The sequence below is a fragment of the Hyperolius riggenbachi genome, chromosome 12 (genome assembly GCF_040937935.1).
Source record: "Hyperolius riggenbachi isolate aHypRig1 chromosome 12, aHypRig1.pri, whole genome shotgun sequence".
In the NCBI taxonomy this organism is placed as follows: Eukaryota; Metazoa; Chordata; class Amphibia; order Anura; family Hyperoliidae; genus Hyperolius; species Hyperolius riggenbachi.
Window position 1 is genome coordinate 8,168,252 of NC_090657.1, and position 17,845 is coordinate 8,186,096.

At 48.6% G+C, this 17,845-nt stretch overlaps 1 protein-coding gene across 1 annotated transcript in view; it reads right to left on the minus strand.

The window, feature by feature from the left end:
• LOC137540895 (integrin alpha-IIb-like) overlaps positions 1-17,845 on the minus strand; it is a 133,463-nt gene that overhangs the window by 17,142 nt on the left and 98,476 nt on the right. Inside the window, exons 24-26 of the mRNA XM_068262080.1 lie at positions 17,497-17,658; positions 14,550-14,663; positions 10,482-10,583 (exon numbers count right to left, since the gene is read on the minus strand). Coding sequence (XP_068118181.1) covers positions 10,482-10,583; positions 14,550-14,663; positions 17,497-17,658 — 378 coding nt within the window. The remainder of the gene's footprint in view (positions 1-10,481; positions 10,584-14,549; positions 14,664-17,496; positions 17,659-17,845) is intronic.

A 17,845-nucleotide genomic window follows, 5' to 3' on the forward strand; every position in this document is an offset into this window, starting at 1 on the left:
TATTAGGCCAGAGCTACAGCCACTAGGGGGCGGTCTATAGACAGTAGCAGTGTTAGGCCAGAGCTGCAGCCACTAGGACGCGCTCTATAGGCAGTAGCAGTGTTAGGCCAGAGCTGCAGCCACTAGGGGGCGCTCTATAGGCAGTATCAGTGTTAGGCCAGAGCTGCAGCCACTAGGGGGTGCTCTATAGGCAGTAGCAGTGTTAGGCCAGAGCTGCAGCCACTAGGGGGCACTCTATAGGCAGTAGCATTGTTAGGCCAGAGCTGCAGCCACTAGGGGGCGCTCTATAGGCAGTAGCAGTGTTAGGCCAGAGCTGCAACCACTAGGGGGCGCTCTATAGGCAGTAGCAGTGTTAAGCCAGAGCTGCAGCCACTAGGGGGAGCTTTATAGGCAGTAGCAGTGTTAGGCCAGAGCGGCAGCAACTAGGGGCTGCTCTATAGGCAGTAGCAGTGTTAGGCCAGAGCTGCAGCCACTAAGGAACGCTCTATAGGCAGTATCAGTGTTAGGCCAGAGCTGCAGCCACTAGGGGGCACTCTATAGGCAGTAGCAGTGTTAGGCCAGAGCTGCAGCCACTAGGGGGTGCTCTATAGGCAGTAGCAGTGTTAGGCCAGAGCTGCAGCCACTAGGGGTGCACTCTATAGGCAGTAGCAGTGTTAGGCCAGAGCTGCAGCCGCTAGGGGGTGCTCTATAGGCAGTAGCAGTGTTAGGCCAGAGCTGCAACCAGCCACTAGGGGGCGCTCTATAGGCAGTAGCAGTGTTAGACCAGAGCTGCAGCCACTAGGGGATGCTCTATAGGCAGTAGCAGTGTTAGGCCAGAGCTGCAGCCACTAGGGGGCACTCTATAGGCAGTAGCAGTGTTAGGCCAGAGCTGCAGCCACTAGGGGGAGCTCTATAGGCATTAGCAGTGTTAGGCCAGAGCTGCAGCCACTAGGGGGCACTCTATAGGCAGTAGCAGTGTTAGGCCAGAGCTGCAGCCACTAGGGGGCGCTCTATAGGCAGTAGCAGTGTTAGGCCAGAGCTGCAGCCACTAGGGGGCGCTCTATAGGCAGTAGCAGTGTTAGGCCAGAGCTGCAGCCAGTAGGGGGCGCTCTATAGGCAGTAGCAGTGTTAGGCCAGAGCTACAGCCACTAGGGGGCGGTCTATAGACAGTAGCAGTGTTAGGCCAGAGCTGCAGCCACTAGGGGGAGCTTTATAGGCAGTAGCAGTGTTAAGCCAGAGCTGCAGCCACTAGGGGGAGCTCTATAGGCAGTAGCAGTGTTAGGCCAGAGCTACAGCCACTAGGGGGCGCAGTATAGGCAGTAGCAGTGTTAGGCCAGAGCTGCAGCCACCCAGGGGGCACTCTATAGGCAGTAACAGTGTTAGGCCAGAGCTGCAGCCACTAGGGGGAGCTCTATAGGCAGTAGCAGTGTTAGGCCAGAGCTACAGCCACTAGGGGGCGGTCTATAGACAGTAGCAGTGTTAGGCCAGAGCTGCAGCCACTAGGGGGAGCTTTATAGGCAGTAGCAGTGTTAGGCCAGAGCTGCAGCCACTAGGGGGAGCTCTATAGGCAGTAGCAGTGTTAGGCCAGAGCTACAGCCACTAGGGGGCGCTCTATAGGCAGTAGCAGTGTTAGGCCAGAGCTGCAGCCACTAGGGGGAGCTTTATAGGCAGTAGCAGTGTTAGGCCAGAGCTGCAGCCACTAGGGGGCGCTCTATAGGCAGTAGCAGTGTTAGGCCAGAGCTGCAGCCACTAGGGGGCGCTCTATAGACAGTAGCAGTGTTAGGCCAGAGCTGCAGCCACTAGGGGGCGCTCTATAGGCAGTAGCAGTGTTAGGCCAGAGCTGCAGCCACTAGGGGGCGCTCTATAGGCAGTAGCAGTGTTAGGCCAGAGCTGCAGCCACTAGGGGGCGCTCTATATGCAGTAGCAGTGTTAGGCCAGAGCTGCAGCCACTAGGGGGCGCTCTATAGGCAGTAGCAGTGTTAGGCCACAGCTGCAGCCACTAGGGGGCGGTCTATAGGCAGTAGCAGTGTTAGGCCAGAGCTGCAGCCACTAGGGGGAGCTCTATAGGCAGTAGCAGTGTTAGGCCAGAGCTGCAGCCACAAGGGGATACTCTATAGGCAGTAGCAGTGTTAGGCCAGAGCTGCAGCCACTAGGGGGCGCTCTATAGGCAGTAGCAGTGCTAGGCCAGAGCTGCAGCCACTAGGGGGCACTCTATATGGAGTACCAGTGTTAGACCAGAGCTGCAGCCACTAGGGGGTGCTCTATAGGCAGTAGCAGTGTTAGGCCAGAGCTGCAGCCACTAGGGGGTGCTCTATAGGCAGTAACAGTCTTAGGCCAGAGCTGCAGCCACTAGGGGGTGCTCTATAGGCAGTAGCAGTGTTAGGCCAGAGCTGCAGCCACCCAGGGGGCGCTCTATAGGCAGTAGCAGTGTTAGGCCAGAGCTGCAACCACTAGGGGGTGCTCTATAGGCAGTAGCAGTGTTAGGCCAGAGCTGCAGCCACTAGGGGGTGCTCTATAGGCAGTAGCAGTATTAGGCCAGAGCTGCAGCCACTAGGGGGTGCTCTATAGGCAGTAGCAGTATTAGGCCAGAGCTGCAGCCACTAGGGTGCGCTCTATAGGCAGTAGCAGTGTTAGGCCAGAGCTGCAGCCACTAGGGGGTGCTCTATAGGCAGTAGCAGTGTTAGGCCAGAGCTGCAGCCACCCAGGGGGCGCTCTATAGGCAGTAACAGTGTTAGGCCAGAGCTGCAGCCACTAGGGGGAGCTCTATAGGCAGTAGCAGTGTTAGGCCAGAGCTACAGCCACTAGGGGGCGGTCTATAGGCAGTAGCAGTGTTAGGCCAGAGCTGCAGCCACTTGGGGCTCTCTACAGGCAGTAGCAGTGTTAGGCCAGAGCTGCAGCCACTAGGGAGCGCACTCAGTAGGCAGTAGCAGTGTTAGGCCAGAGCTACAGCCACTAGGGGGCGGTCTATAGGCAGTAGCAGTGTTAGGCCAGAGCTGCAGCCACTTGGGGCTCTCTACAGGCAGTAGCAGTGTTAGGCCAGAGCTGCAGCCACTAGGGAGCGCACTCAGTAGGCAGTAGCAGTGTTAGGCCAGAGCTGCAGCCACTAGGGGGCTCTCTATAGGCAGTAGCAGTGTTAGGCCAGAGCTGCAGCCACTAGGGGGCGTTCCATAGGTTCTGGCTTACTAGGCTTGAATAGGTGAGGGACAAAGAGGCGACCACAAGCAAGAGTGCTCGATTGCTGTCATTTTTGACCATTTCAGTGGGCAGTTTAGGAATGATGGCTGCATAGACAAGCTGCTCAGTACTCTGTTCTATGGTCAGCAGAAAGGCGGAGAAAGAAGGGTGTGCTTTGCTCAGGGAACAACAGTGATTGGCTGAGTTTTATATTATAATACTCAGCCAATCACTGTTTTTCCCTGTGCTTCCAAAAGGGAGGACCACTAAAAGGGAGGCCAATGATGCTGTAAGATACTGAAATCATGTTAGATTGTCACTAAAGACATTTTGAATACACATCTAGAGATGGCCTGAACCTCCGATTTTCGGTTCGCGAGCCCAGTTCGTGAACTCCGCAAAAGAGGAGGCGAACTTTGAAAACTAGAAAAGTTTATGCTGGCCACAAAAGTGATGGAAAAGATGTTTCAAGGGGTCTAACACCTGGAGGGGGGCATGGCGGAGTGGGATAGACGCCAAAAGTCCCGGGGAAAAATCTGGATTTGACGCAAAGTAGTGTTTTAAGGGCAGAAATCACATTGAATGCTAAATTGCAGGCCTAAAGTGCTTTAAAACATCTTGCATGTGTATACATCAATCAGGGAGTGTAATTAGAGTACTGCTTCACACTGACACACCAAACTCACTGTGTAACGCACCGCAAACAGCTGTTTGTGTTGTGACGGCCGTGCTGGACTGGTGCGCACCATGGCCAGAGTGCTCTTCCTCACTCAGTGATGTCTGGTTAGGTAATGTCTGACTGCCTTATCAACCTTCGATGGTTCTTTCTCTACCCTTGTTAAAGCTTACATCTATTTTTTTTTAAATTACATTTTCTGCTGGCTGTTCAGTACCTGTACTGAGAATCTGTTATGGAGGGCAAGTCTGTCATTGTGAGTGACCACGTGTAATGGTCGGGGAATCAGGGTTTGATTCCGGTCCGGAGTGGGAGCCTGAGAACCGGCTACCACCACACATCCAAGGAAGGACCCATTTGCTGTATAACTAATGTACCTGCCCTGACTGTGCTTTGCAGACCAGGCATCTGTGGTCAGATGGACCCTTGACCCAGCGCAAGACAAACCAAATTGAAAGCATTTGCCAGGAATGGATTATGGAGGGCAAGTATGCCATTTATTCAACTGTGTGAAACTTTCGATTGTACTTTCTCAGTAGCATGGTGACCACGGGTAATGGTCGGGGAATCCTGGTTTGATTCCGGTCCGGAGTGAGAGCCTAAGAAACGGCTACCACCACCACACATCCAAGGAAGGCAGCAGCCAGCAGGCACACTGTGGGCAAAAGGAGCAGGAACGGCTACCACACACATCCAAGGAAGGCAGCGGGCATGGCATGCACGTCCCGAGGTAGTGACCAAAAATAACAATACAGGAGCACTTTTGAGGCCCTGCTGTATATGAGATGAATCAACTTTAAATCCTTTAATGAGAATCTGTTATGGAGGGCAAGTCTACCATCCATTCAAGTGAAAGGTATGCACTGACTGCCAGGTATAATACAATGTGCAGTCAAAGATGCAGTGAAAGGTATGCAGTGACTGCAAACAGCCGTTTGTGTAGTGACGGCCGTGCTGGACGGGTGCGCACCATGACGATAGTGAAGGGGATGGCGGCTTTACAGCCCAAATGGTCGCCGGGCTGATGTAGCTGAATGACAGAACAGTGACTGTCTAGCTGATCAAATTTGGTCTGTCCACAATGAAGCAACGACCTTATTATCGTGGATGTGACACCCCCCGAGACACTCATATAGCCGGCGGTCATTGCTTCATTGTGATACGCAAGCCCCTTCACCGCGGCAAGGTAATGATTACGAAGGGAAATGGGCACATGTACATGCCTTTTGTTTTGTTGTTGCAGCTGCAGTGCCGCCAGAAAAATTAGGCAGGCATGTACACGCACCAGAAAAATTATTATAGTGGCTGCTGCTAGCAGCGGCCTTAAAAATTCAGGAATCCACCTGGAGTCCTGGACCCTGTTGGTGGGTGCGGAGAAGGCAGTCAAGCGGCCTGCGGGCAGAGATGCTGTGTGGAGAGAGACTTAGTCTTGGGGCAGGCAGTCACACGGCGTGCAGGCAGAGATGCTGCGTGTGGGGACTGACTTAGTCTTCGGGCAGGCCTGAGCGTGCTTTGCAGACCAGGCATCCATGGTCAGATGGACCCTTGACCCAACGCTGTGTGCCAGAGATGTCACCACTTGCCTTTCAACATCACGGTACAGTTTAGGTATCGCCTTTTTTGAGAAAAAATTGCAGCCTGTTATCTTCCACTGCGGTGTGTGGCTTTGCTTTTGTGTGCTGCTTTCCTCAGGTAGTCATCCCATTGCAGTTTGTGCTTTGTAATCATGTGCCTTCGTAAGGAAGTTGTCCCTACGCGGGTCTTGGTCTTTCCACGGCTCAATTTTCAGTGGCAGAAAGTACAGATGGCATTGCTCTCATCTGAGGCAGACACACAAAAAAAATGTCCACACCGCTGAGCCCTGGGGTGATGGCACTTTGGTGGTGGCGGCCGACAGTGTTAAGTGGGGTGCCAGAATCAGAGCAGGAGGAGGAAGATATGTCACACTTCTGTGTGGAAGCTGAGAAAGATGAGGTGTTCTGTGTTAAAGAGTCAACTACGTCCTGACAATATAGGGGGTTGATGGCACGTGCCTTCTTCTGAACACTGTACTTTGGTTGAGGGCCACACAAAATCATGACAGCGCGACCTCGAACAGACCTGCCGGGTGACCTGCCTCTGCCTTTTGTTTTGTCCATATTGGGGGGTATATGAAGTATGCACGGAGTGGTATATCACACTGCGTGGTAGGTGGGTGCACGGAACACAACAGGTAGGTATATGCAGTGATGGGTATTACAAATGTGCACCTGTCATACACAGACAGGTACCGGACAGGCACAGTGACACTGCGTGCGCTCAACTCACGTAGGTAGGTGGGTGAACTGTGAACAACAGGTAGGTAGGTATATGCAGTACTGGGTATTACAATGTGCACCTGTCACACACACAGGTAGTCACTGAATGTGCTGGGCCTGGCAGTGGCACACACAGTATGAATTATCAAGGCTATATCTATGCAACACAAGTGTCAGTGGGACACACAGAAAAAAAATAGATCACAAGAATCAGCCAGGAGCAAGCTAAGAAGCCTACAAGAGCCTAGCTAATCTTTCCCTATGAGAGTCTGCAGCAGCTGTCCCTTCTCTAATTACTGCAGCCACACGAGTGAGTAAAATGGCCGGCGGTGCCTGCTTTTAGTGTTGCTCATCCGGATTCCGGATATCCAGGTAACTCGGCTATCCGATCATTTTTCAGCTATCAGGCCGGATTCGGATTCCGGATACCTGGGCCCAAATCCAGATAGCTATCTGCGGATAGTTGGCTGGGCAATGCGGATACCGTGGATATCTGGCAGATATCCGACTATTGAGATACTGTAACAGGTCCAGGACGTCATTGAGCCAATCAGAGGGCTCCCAGCAGAAGTCCTAGCAACCAATCACAGAGGGGAACCCTGGCCAGACCCACCTGACCTCACTGAGCCAATCAGAGGGCTCCAAGCTTAAGCCCTGGCACCCAATCACAGAAAGGAACACTGGCTAGCCCTCCTGTATAATAAGGAGGGCTGCCATGATGAGACATATCATCCTTGCTTTGTGAATGCTCACTGAGAGACATGCTCCAGTGCTGCTGGCCTAGCAAGTGCTGTACACAGTAATAAACCTAAAGCTGTTCAGTGATTAACCCCTTCACTATCACTACACTATTGTTGTATTGTTAATTAGCTTGATTTCATTGTGTGACAGTCAGAGTGTGTACTGCAGGGCTGCTGCAGCTGCTATGTGTCTGTGTGAGTGCTGTGCACAGACCAGGCCAGCTGCTGCCTGCTAGCCAGCTATTAGCCTTAACTAGCTACAGTCTAGGTTAGGTTAGGGATTAGGGATTAGGGAATAGGATTACTGTGTTATTGTGTAGTTAGTACTGTAGTACTGCAGTCAGTGCTAGTAGTTGTAAGAGTAGTAGTACTACTGTGTTAGCAAGGGCTGTACACAGTTATAAACCTAAAGCTGTTCAGTGATTTCACTACACTATTGTTAAATTGTTTGTGTGCTCCAGTGCTGCTGGACAAAGGGCTGTACACAGTGATAAGATGTTCAGTGTTCACTACACTATTGTTAAATTGTTAAATTGTTAATTAGCTTGATTGATGTCATTGTATGACAGTCAGTGTGTGCTGCAGGCAGCTGCTATGTGTCTGTGTGTGTCCTGTGCACAGACCAGGCCAGCTGCTGCCTGCTGCCTGCTGCCCAGCTATTAGCCTTAGGTATAGGTTAGGGGATAGGAGGATTACTGTGTTATTGTGTAGTTAGTACTGTAGTACTGCAGTCAGTGTGCTAGTAGTTGTTAGAGTAGTAGTACTGCTGTGTTAGCTTTCTACAGAACTGCTGTGCTGTGAGTAGTGCCAGTGTGACAGTTAGTGTGCACTAGTGTCTTCTCCTCTGCTGTCTGACTGTCACGTGGCACATGGCACTTGGCACGTGTGACGTGGCACTTGGCACGTGCCACGTGCCAACTGCCGTGACAAGTGACACGTGTCAAGTGACATGTGCCAAGTGCCATGTGGCAAGTGACATGTGCCAAGTGCCACGTCCGGCATGCTCCTGGCAGACGTTACACCTGCTGATGCTGCATTGCCCTGCTCCTGCTGCCTTTGCTGCTCCCACTGCCAAGTGCCACGTCCAGCATGCTCCTGGCAGACGTTACACCTGCTGCTGCTGCATTGCCCTCCTCCTGCTGCCTTTGCAGCTCCCACCGCCAGGGTGCCACAGGCCACTGCTGCTGTGCTGATACCACCTATATTTAACCCAAAACACAATTGCTGCATAATTTTATGGAGGTGTCTGGGCTGAAAACTGTCATGTCCCAGTTGTGCGGTTGGACTTTGGACACAATGTGGGCTGCACGACCCCTGTCTGGAACCTAGTCCTGATGTTAATTGACAGCCATTTTTTTTTGGGGGGGGGGGGGGATTTTAAGTCCCCACATCATCAATTAGTGTTTCCCATTAAAAAATTTAAATAATGATGATACATGCCTCATTTACCCTAAAAAACATTTTTAAAGCAATTTAAAGGCCACTTCCGGTTTTTCTATCCAGATATCCGAATGCGGCCGGATACCCTGGATACTGAGGTCGGATATCCGATCCGGATTGGAAAATTTTGAACTCGGATATCCAACCCGGATCGGATATCTGGGTATTCGGATCCGGATTTTGAAAAGGGGTATCCGAGCAGCACTGCCTGCCTTTTATAAGGGGGGAGTGGCTCCAGGAGGGAGTGTAGCCTGATTGGATACAATGTGCCTGCTGACTGTGCTGTAGAGGGTCAAAGTTGACCCTCATAGTGCATTATGGGGCGAATCGAACTTCCGGAAACGTTTGCGGTTCTCCACGATCGCGCACCACAGAAGTTCGCCGGGAACCATTCGGGCCATCTCTATTCATAACTAAAAGAAAAATATGTAAACAACAATGTCATTTGAGAAAGATGTTTAAAACATTGTCACTTCTGTGACTTTACTATATACTGGCTGAGCTGCTTTTATATTATATGTCTGTTTTGCTTTAATATGTTCAGTTTGATCTAATTACAGTATCTTAGATGGGATATGAAGAGAATGTATGTATTGTGTTTACAGCAAAGGACATGCTGAATGTAAAAGGTGGAATTTTATATAACAGAGATGTCAGAAAACAAACTTAAGTACTGCTAGCTTAAACACCCAAATAGAGATCCTAAGCAGCTGGACAGGCTAGAAATATGCCATGTGCAGGGAAAGTAAGGTCAGGCTGAGTAACAGATGCAGAAGGAAGAAAGGGGGGGACTGTTCCATCCCAGCGGAGCCAAAAGCCACACAAGCCACAACAGCTGCAAATAGCAAAAGGCAGCAGAGAGACACAGGCTTACTGAGTGAGGCAAGGAGCAATGCAGTAACCTAGGACAGCCAATAGGAATTCTTCTTGTCCTAGCCACAATCATGACCATTCTTCCCTGCTTTCCAGGATAAACTCATTAGCATTGGATCAATCCACTGACCTTATATTTCATTTCTGGGTATTGTGGCAGAGATATACAGAGGTCTTCCTTTGCCATGAGGACTCCAGTGTCTTCCAATGTCCCCCACCTGTCTTCCTGTCCTAGATTCACCCTCTTCCACATCTACTTGGAGGCAGCCTGATGAAAAAAAAACTTTCTTTTAAACAATACCAGGTGCCTGGCAGTCCTGCTCTTTGGCTGCAGTAGTGTCTGAATCACACACCTGACGTAAGCATGCAGCCAATCCAGTCAGATTTTTGTCAGAAACACCTGATCTGCTCCATGCTTGTTCGGGGTCTATGGCTAAAAGTATTAGAAGCAGTGGATCAAGCAGGGCAGCCAGGTTATGGGCATTGTTTAAAAGGAAGTAAAAATGGCTGCCTCCATACCCTCTCACTTCAGTAGTCCTTTAACATTCATTAGTAAATGTGGCTGGGGAGAAAAAAATGTTAACTTTGGAGCAGTGTCGTAGCTAAGGAGCTATGGGCCCTGGTGGAAGTTTTGGGGCCCCCACAAGCATGCCAGAGGTGCAAGAAGAGGATGGGGAGCAGTTTGGTAATGATTACCACTATTCAAAGCATCTATTAAAGTGAATATTATCAGCACAGGACCAATAAAGAGGTGGTTGAGGGTGGGCCCCCTCTGGCCCAAGGGCCCCGATGCGGATGCTACCTCTGAACCCCCTGTTGCTACGCCACTGCATGGGAGCATAACTGAAGCCCTCATAACAGTATTTATAAAAGTAATAAAAAGAATATAAATTCAAGTCATGATTTTCTATATGACAGTTAAACACCTCCAGAACCGCTGGAATGCAATGATGTGTCAGGTTGTTAATATTACAGAGCCACAATAATCCAACATGCATACAGACTGTTTCGGATTGGTTGATCCTCATCAGTGCATGGCATGGATTAATGTGGCTGTATGGGGCTGGACTTGTAACACCGAGAATTACAGATTGCCCAGCAAGCTCATGGTGAACCAGAACTCCCAGGAGTGTGTAAGGGGCAAAAAATGAGCTACTAATGGTCTGTTTTAGCCCCTTATACACTACTGGGACTTCTGGTGCACCATGAGCTTGCTGGGCAAGGCAACCTGTATGTAATTTTTACTTTACCGGTTAGCAGATTTGTAAGTGTCCAGAAAAATAACATTCTTACTAGACTTACATATGTTTCAGCTGTCAACAAGGTGACTGGTTGGATCCTGTAGGGAACATCATTGACACGGAAGGAACCTCGTGACTGCAGATGGAACAGCTGTTGGGGTCTCTGAAGGGAATCAAAGAGAAAGGAACATTATCCTGAAGGAGAGTCCACGTGTGTGATCTGTACAAAGGGCCATCAGTGGTGTGGAGCAAAGCAGGGAGGGTTGTGCCAATCTAGGGAGGAGGCAAGTATAGCTTTTCTTCCACAAACACAGATTTTAAAAGGTGCCCAGAGATCCACTTACATGTCAAACAAAATTAATTAAAGAGGAATCTCACCCTAAACAAACATACTGTCATTAAGTTACATTAGTGATGTTAATTAAAATAAATAGGTAATCTCTTACCCACCCTGTTTTAAAAGAACAAGTAAAGGTTTGTGATTCATGGGGGCTGCCATCTTTGTCATGGGGGCAGCCATGTTTTTGGTTGAAAGGAGGTTACAGGGAGCATGAGACACAGTTCCAACTATCCTGTGTCCTGATAACCCCTCCCAGTTGCTAGGCAACGAGAACTACAACATCAGAAATCCCATCATGCTTTGCACAGCATCAGGGGGAAATTGCCCAGGCAGTTTTCTTTGGGGCGGAGCTTAGCTTCTGTGCAGATAAAAATGAGGCTTGGGTAAGAAAAGTTCTGATGCTGTGAATCTGTTAAAGAAACACCAAGTCTTTTCAGTTCTGCTGAGTAGATTTTTAGTCTGGAGGTTCACTTTAAGCTGCTTATAGAGCTGAATTCTCAGCAGAATTCCTGAAGATTTCTGAAGGATGTTAAAATACAGATGCACTGCTTACTCATGTCATACGGACAGTGATGGTTTTAAACAAGATGGGTCACTGGGCAAAAATGAGCATGTTGCCCGTTACATTTTAGTACTATATGGACAGTATATAGTAGTGCCTGCAATTCCTGACCTAAAGTGCACCTGATGAGTCACAAGTTAAAGTAGTAAATACTTACCTAAGAAGAAGGGAACCCTGTGGCCATTCTAGCCTCTGGTTCCCCATTGCCCAGTGCGGACCCCGCAGAAGATTACCAACAAGGGTCATTTTTAGGAGAAGGAAGATAGGTACAATCGTTTATTTCATTTGTTTTGTTTTCGTCTCAGGTTTCCTTTAAGGAGGATTTGGGCAGGAAAGAAGCAGCCCTGAACACATTGACCTCTACACCAGTATGAAGGCTGCATACCAGCAGCTGGACTGCAGTCAAACTCTAGTGATTTTCTGATGCCTATTCAGGCTTGAAGGAGTGAGTGACAGAAATGGAGTGGCTCTCTATGTGCATGCGTTACACTTTCCTCAGCGTGTAAGTGTGTATGGGCATACTCTGACGTCACCTGCCTCATTTTCTAATATCTGCCGGTACAGATCGCCTCGACTTACATCTCCTGTTCCATGCAGGAACTTTAAAGAGAATCCTAGGCAGATGATGATAAAAAACATAGGGCTAGATTTATCAAAGCATTACCAACAGTTGTTTTTAATCTTAAACAGTTCTAACCAGCAGGGGGAACTGTTCTGCATGATAATAAGAAAATTCTTAAATCCTACTTAATAGTAACAGTTTAAAGTGAATTTCTAGAACTGCACTACAGTTAAGAAAAACGCAAATCCATTACTAAACTGCTGCAGGTTAAGAAGTGCTTAGTAGCAGTTCTACAGTTCAGCAATGCAGGCTAGACATGATTTGTGAAGTGCTCCTCCTCCCTGCTGCCAGTTGTCCTGTGAAGCTGTTCTGTGCTTAACCCTTCCAGTGCTTGGCATTGGTGCAATACAGCAGATGTATTGGTTACCTCAGCAACAGGAATTCCCCTCACACACTGCACTGCCTGAGAGACCTTCCTAGCTCCTCCTACTTTACAACAGTTTTAGAAGGAAACTGCTCTCTATCTAGTTATATTTCAGGATGTCTGAGACAGTTCTGCACCGATTTCTAAAACCCTACCAATATATTTGGTCTCAGACACTCTTGATAAATGCCCCCTTCTGTAAAGCTGTTCTGTGCTTAACCCTTCCGGTGCTGGGCATTGATGTCATACAACCGATGTATTGGTTACCGCCGCAACAGCAACTCCCCTCACACATAGCACTGTCTGAGAGACCTTCCTAACTCCTCCTATTCCTAACAGTTTAAAAAGGAAATTGCACTATTTAGGGATTTCTTAAAATGTCTGAGACTGTTCTGCACAGATTTCTAAACTCCTACCAATATTCTGTCTCAGACACTCTTGATACATGTCCCCCAGAGATTCTTACCTACAAAGAGGGAAGCCTCTGGTCCCTCCAGAGGTATACTGTGTCCTCCTTGAGACCGTCGTTGCCCGTGTCCCTCTGGAAGTTTGTGACTGCACTCCTCTGAGTACGAGTAGCATGGAAATCAGGGATGAGCAGAAACTACGCCAGTGCGAATTTACGCATCATAGTTCGCATCTACGCATCGTAGTTCGCAGGCGAAGTTTCAAAACTTTGCTTACGATTTTACGCGTAGAGAAGTACCGTTATGCGTAGTTTACGCCCCTACGCGTAGTTAACATGTGTCTTGCGAAGTAAACTACGAATGCGTTATTCGCATCTATTTTTCTGCGTAGGATTAAATGCTTAAAAAATTACGCATTGGAATGGGGAATGTACACATAGAAGAGGTCCTGGTACAAGCATTTACAGAGGAATTAATGCGTAATTTTTTTCGCATAATGGCATAAGCGTCCACATACACTACGCTTTCCACTACGCGTAATTGCGTATTTTAACGCGTAGTCTACGAAATGCATACGAAGCGAATATTTGATTTTGAAGCCGTAGTTTGGCGAAGCGTAATTGCGTGAAACTACGCGTAGTTCCAGCGTAGCGAAGTTGGCTGGCTACGACCATCCCTGATGGAAATGCTTGCGGAAAAGCGGCTCCAGCTTATTGTGCAGTCACAGCCATGTTCGCACAGGCGCAGTACGGCTGCACTCGTACACGGTGGGGCGTGCAGCCACAATAACACGTCCGACAAGCACTTGTCAGATATGTTTTCGGGGTCTGTGCGTGGCAATGGTGGGGGCCAGGAGGACATGGGAGGCCTCTGGAGGATTCTCTTTTCACAGGTAAAGCGTGGTAGATACCTTCAACTTTGACAGGCCAATCACTGACAAATTTTACCCCCCTCAGTGTAGTATGAGTATTACCTACATAATCTGTTCACAGCAATTAAAATATGTTGACCCCCATATTACATGAAGGTGGTAATATTGGCCAATCATTGGTCAATCAAAATTGAAGGCGTGTACCAGGCTTAAAGGAGTACTGTAGGAGGGGAAAAAGAGTTGAACTCACCTGGGGCTTCTAATGGTCCCCCGCAGACATCCTGTGCCCGCGCTGCCACTCACCGATGCTCTGGCCCCGCCTCCGGGTCACTTCCGGAATTTCAGACTTTAAAGTCAGAAAACCATTGCGCCTGCATGGCCGTGTTCTCGCTACCGCTGATGTCACCAGGAGCGTACTGCGCAGGCGCAGACCATACTGGGCCCGAGCAATACATTCCTGGTGACGCTCAGCGGGAGGGAGGGCGCAGCCGCACAGGTGCAGTGGTTTTCTGACTTTATAGTCAGAAATTCCAGAAGTGAACCGAAGGCGGGGCCGGAGCATCGGTGAGTGGCTGCGCCAACACAGGATGTCTGCGGGGGACCATTAGAAGCTCATTTTCCCCCGACCCCCCCCCCCCTCCCCCCCTTACAGTATTATTTTAAGTATATATCTTTTTCATTAGCATCAGCCTCGGATACACTTTAGAAGGAATTCATACAGTGTGGTTCCATGTCCACATCCTCTCCTCACGCAGAAGCCAAGACATTCTTGTGCCTACAAATCCCGCCATTGAAAGCAGGTGGAACAATAAGCAAACTCAAAGGTAAAATAATTATATATATATATATATATATATATATATATATATATATATATATATATTAGTACTACCGTATAGAGACAGGTAAAATACAAAATGAAAACACACACTTCCTTTACACAAATATAAAGCCTGTACTTACCTTCATAAAACTGGAGACCCATAATATGGACTCCACTTTAACCATTGCCCTCTCTCCCTTGCTGAGGTTCTGCACAACACATTCCATTTCCCAGCAGGAGGCAGTGTCACAGCTCTGTAATAAAGATGGACATATTTACTCTTCTAACACAACGAGAAGGGTCGGCAACGCTCAAATTTATTTAAAGTGCATAAAAGGCAGCAGGACAGACCGCTGTTTCGGGATTAAGCCCTTCTTCAACTGCATCAGCCATATGAAATAAGTGACACGAACACACGCTTAATTATGTCTCAGGCGGACCTGATGGGAGACTTAAAGAGACTCTGTAACAAAATGTTCAGCCTTATTTCTTCTATCCTATAAGTTCCTATACCTGTTCTAATGGGCTCTGGATTACTGCAGCCTTTCCTAGTTGCACAGTGGCTGTATTATTATCTCTGTTGTATAATCTAATCTTCTTTCCTCTGATGACTTTGTTGGGCTCAGGCACTCAGACAGGAATGTGCTGCTCTGCTTGTGATAGGCAGAAGCTATACACACCCTCTCCAGGCCCCCTGCAGGCTCTGTATGAGTCACAGACTGAGCTCCTCTTAGCCTATCACATGCCATGTCTTTTGTTTGTAAACACTGCCTAAAACTGCAATTACAAGCCAGGATTGCAGCAGGGAGTGGCAGAAACAGCACAGAGGGACCCAGGAGAACATAATGAATAGAATGCTTTTTATTGTAAGAATTTTAGAGTACAGATTCTCTTTAAAGTATAATATTTAAATTATATGTAAAATCAATGTAAGCACAAAGTGCAGACTTGCCATGTGTAGAAAACAAATCCAGGTAAAAAACGCCGCTCAACGGACATTCTGACACGCCCCCTGGCTTGTCATATAGGATAGCGACCAATCGCCACTCAGTAAGATTAGCCGTGTGTCCAAAAAGATGAGGGGGGGGGGGGGGGGGAAACGCCGCTCATCGGAGGCATCACCACGCCCCTCTGCTCGTCACACAGACATCTGCTTGCATATTCATTCTTATGACTTTTTCATTATAGAGCAGCTAGCAATGGCATAACTACAATTCATGAGACCCCCCAGAAAAACTTTAATCCCCCCCCCATGGTCACACCCCTTCCTTTGACACACCTTGGGGCCCTTCACGGCCTTGGGGCCCATCTCACAAGGGTCAGAAAACAGGTGTGGCCATCATGATCCTCACCCCCCTAACAAGTGCAACCACAAGTCACCTGACCCGCAGTACAGCCCCCTGTATCGGAGGAGGGGAAGGTGAGAAGTTGGGGACCCCCCCCACAGCTCTGGGCCCCCCGAGATCGCATAATGCTGCCTGCACATGTATAAATTTGAATGCAGTCTTTAACTACCGATTTTAAACTGTTGCAAAATCATCTAAAATGGCTGCCTGAGGGTTTAAAATGCATCTATTTGATTCCATTAGGTCTTCATTCACAGATTTCTGAAGATTTAGGTGACGTGAATGTGCCACGGAACTATCACAAGTGAAATGTGTTTAGCCACCTAAAGCTCCGATCTACAAAACATAATTCCTATTTATCTCTGAAAAGTAACAATAAACACAGAACACCCGAGTTAGACAGCAGCGGAAATAATATTTCTCTTTATTACAAGAGGATGCAAGAGCATTGCAGGATTAGTATCAAAATATGACGCATTGGCTGGCACAATATTTCAGGCTCCTGCCCTTTATCAAGGGCAAGAGAGCCTGATGAAGGGCCCAATGTCCTTTATCAAGGGCAAGAGAGCCTGATGAAGGGCCCAATGTCCATTATCAAGGGCAAGAGAGCCTGAGGAAGGGCCCAATGTCCTTTCTCAAGGGCAAGAGAGCCTGATGAAGGGCCCAATGTCCTTTCTCAAGGGCAAGAGAACCTGATGAAGGGCCCAATGTCCTTTCTCAAGGGCAAGAGAGCCTGATGAAGGGCCCAATGTCCTTTCTCAAGGGCAAGAGAGCCTGATGAAGGGCCCAATGTCCTTTATCAAGGGCAAGAGAGCCTGATGAAGGGCCCAATGTCCTTTATCAAGGGCAAGAGAGCCTGATGAAGGGCCCAATGTCCTTTCTCAAGGGCAAGAGAGCCTGAGGAAGGGCCCAATGTCCTTTATCAAGGGCAAGAGAGCCTGATGAAGGGCCCAATGTCCTTTATCAAGGGCAAGAGAGCCTGATGAAGGGCCCAATGTCCTTTATCAAGGGCAAGAGAGCCTGATGAAGGGCCCAATGTCCTTTATCAAGGGCAAGAGAGCCTGATGAAGGGCCCAATGTCCATTATCAAGGGCAAGAGAGCCTGATGAAGGGCCCAATGTCCTTTATCAAGGGCAAGAGAGCCTGATGAGGAGCCCAATGTCCTTTATCAAGGGCATGAGAGCCTGATGAAGGGCCCAATGTCCTTTATCAAGGGCAAGAGAGCCTGATGAGGAGCCCAATGTCCTTTATCAAGGGCAAGAGAGCCTGATGAAGGGCCCAATGTCCTATATCAAGGGTATGAGGGCCTGATGAAGGGCCCAATGTCCTTTATCAAGTGCAAGAGAGCCTGATGAAGGGCCCAATGCCCTTTATCAAGGGCAAGAGAGCCTGATGAAGGGCCCAATGTCCTTTATCAAGGGCAAGAGAGCCTGAGGAAGGGCCCAATGTCCTTTATCAAGTGCAAGAGAGCCTGATGAAGGGCCCAATGCCCTTTATCAAGGGCAAGAGAGCCTGATGAAGGGCCCAGTGTCCATTATCAAGTGCAAGAGAGCCTGATGAAGAGCCGAATGTCCTTTATCAAGGGCAAGAGAGCACGATGAAGGGCCCAATGTCCTTTATCAAGTGCAAGAGAGTCTGATAACTCCCTGATGAAGCGCCCATTATCCTTGGTTGATATAAAAATATAATCTTAGTTGTGTTACAAATTATAATATGATAATATTTGGAATTATGGCATTACCAATGTAATGGCTTGATTGGGGTGACCCCCATCTCCTGCGCCGGTACGGTTGTCACTTCCTGTGTCACCGGCATCCCGCTCATCCACCATCACCTCTCTTTTCTTCCATCTGTTTGACTTGCTGAAGCTCACAGGTGGTTCAGTTGCTTCCACGATGTCCAGCTAGAGAACACAGGATAGGTAACTTAAAGAGAAACCGTAACCAAGAATTGAACTTCATCCCAATCGGTAGCGGACACCCCCTTTCCCATGAGAAATCTTTTCCTTTTCTCAAACGGATCATCAGGGGGCGCTGTATGGCTAATATTGTGGTGAAACCCCTCCCACAGTGTGATGTCAGGACCATGGT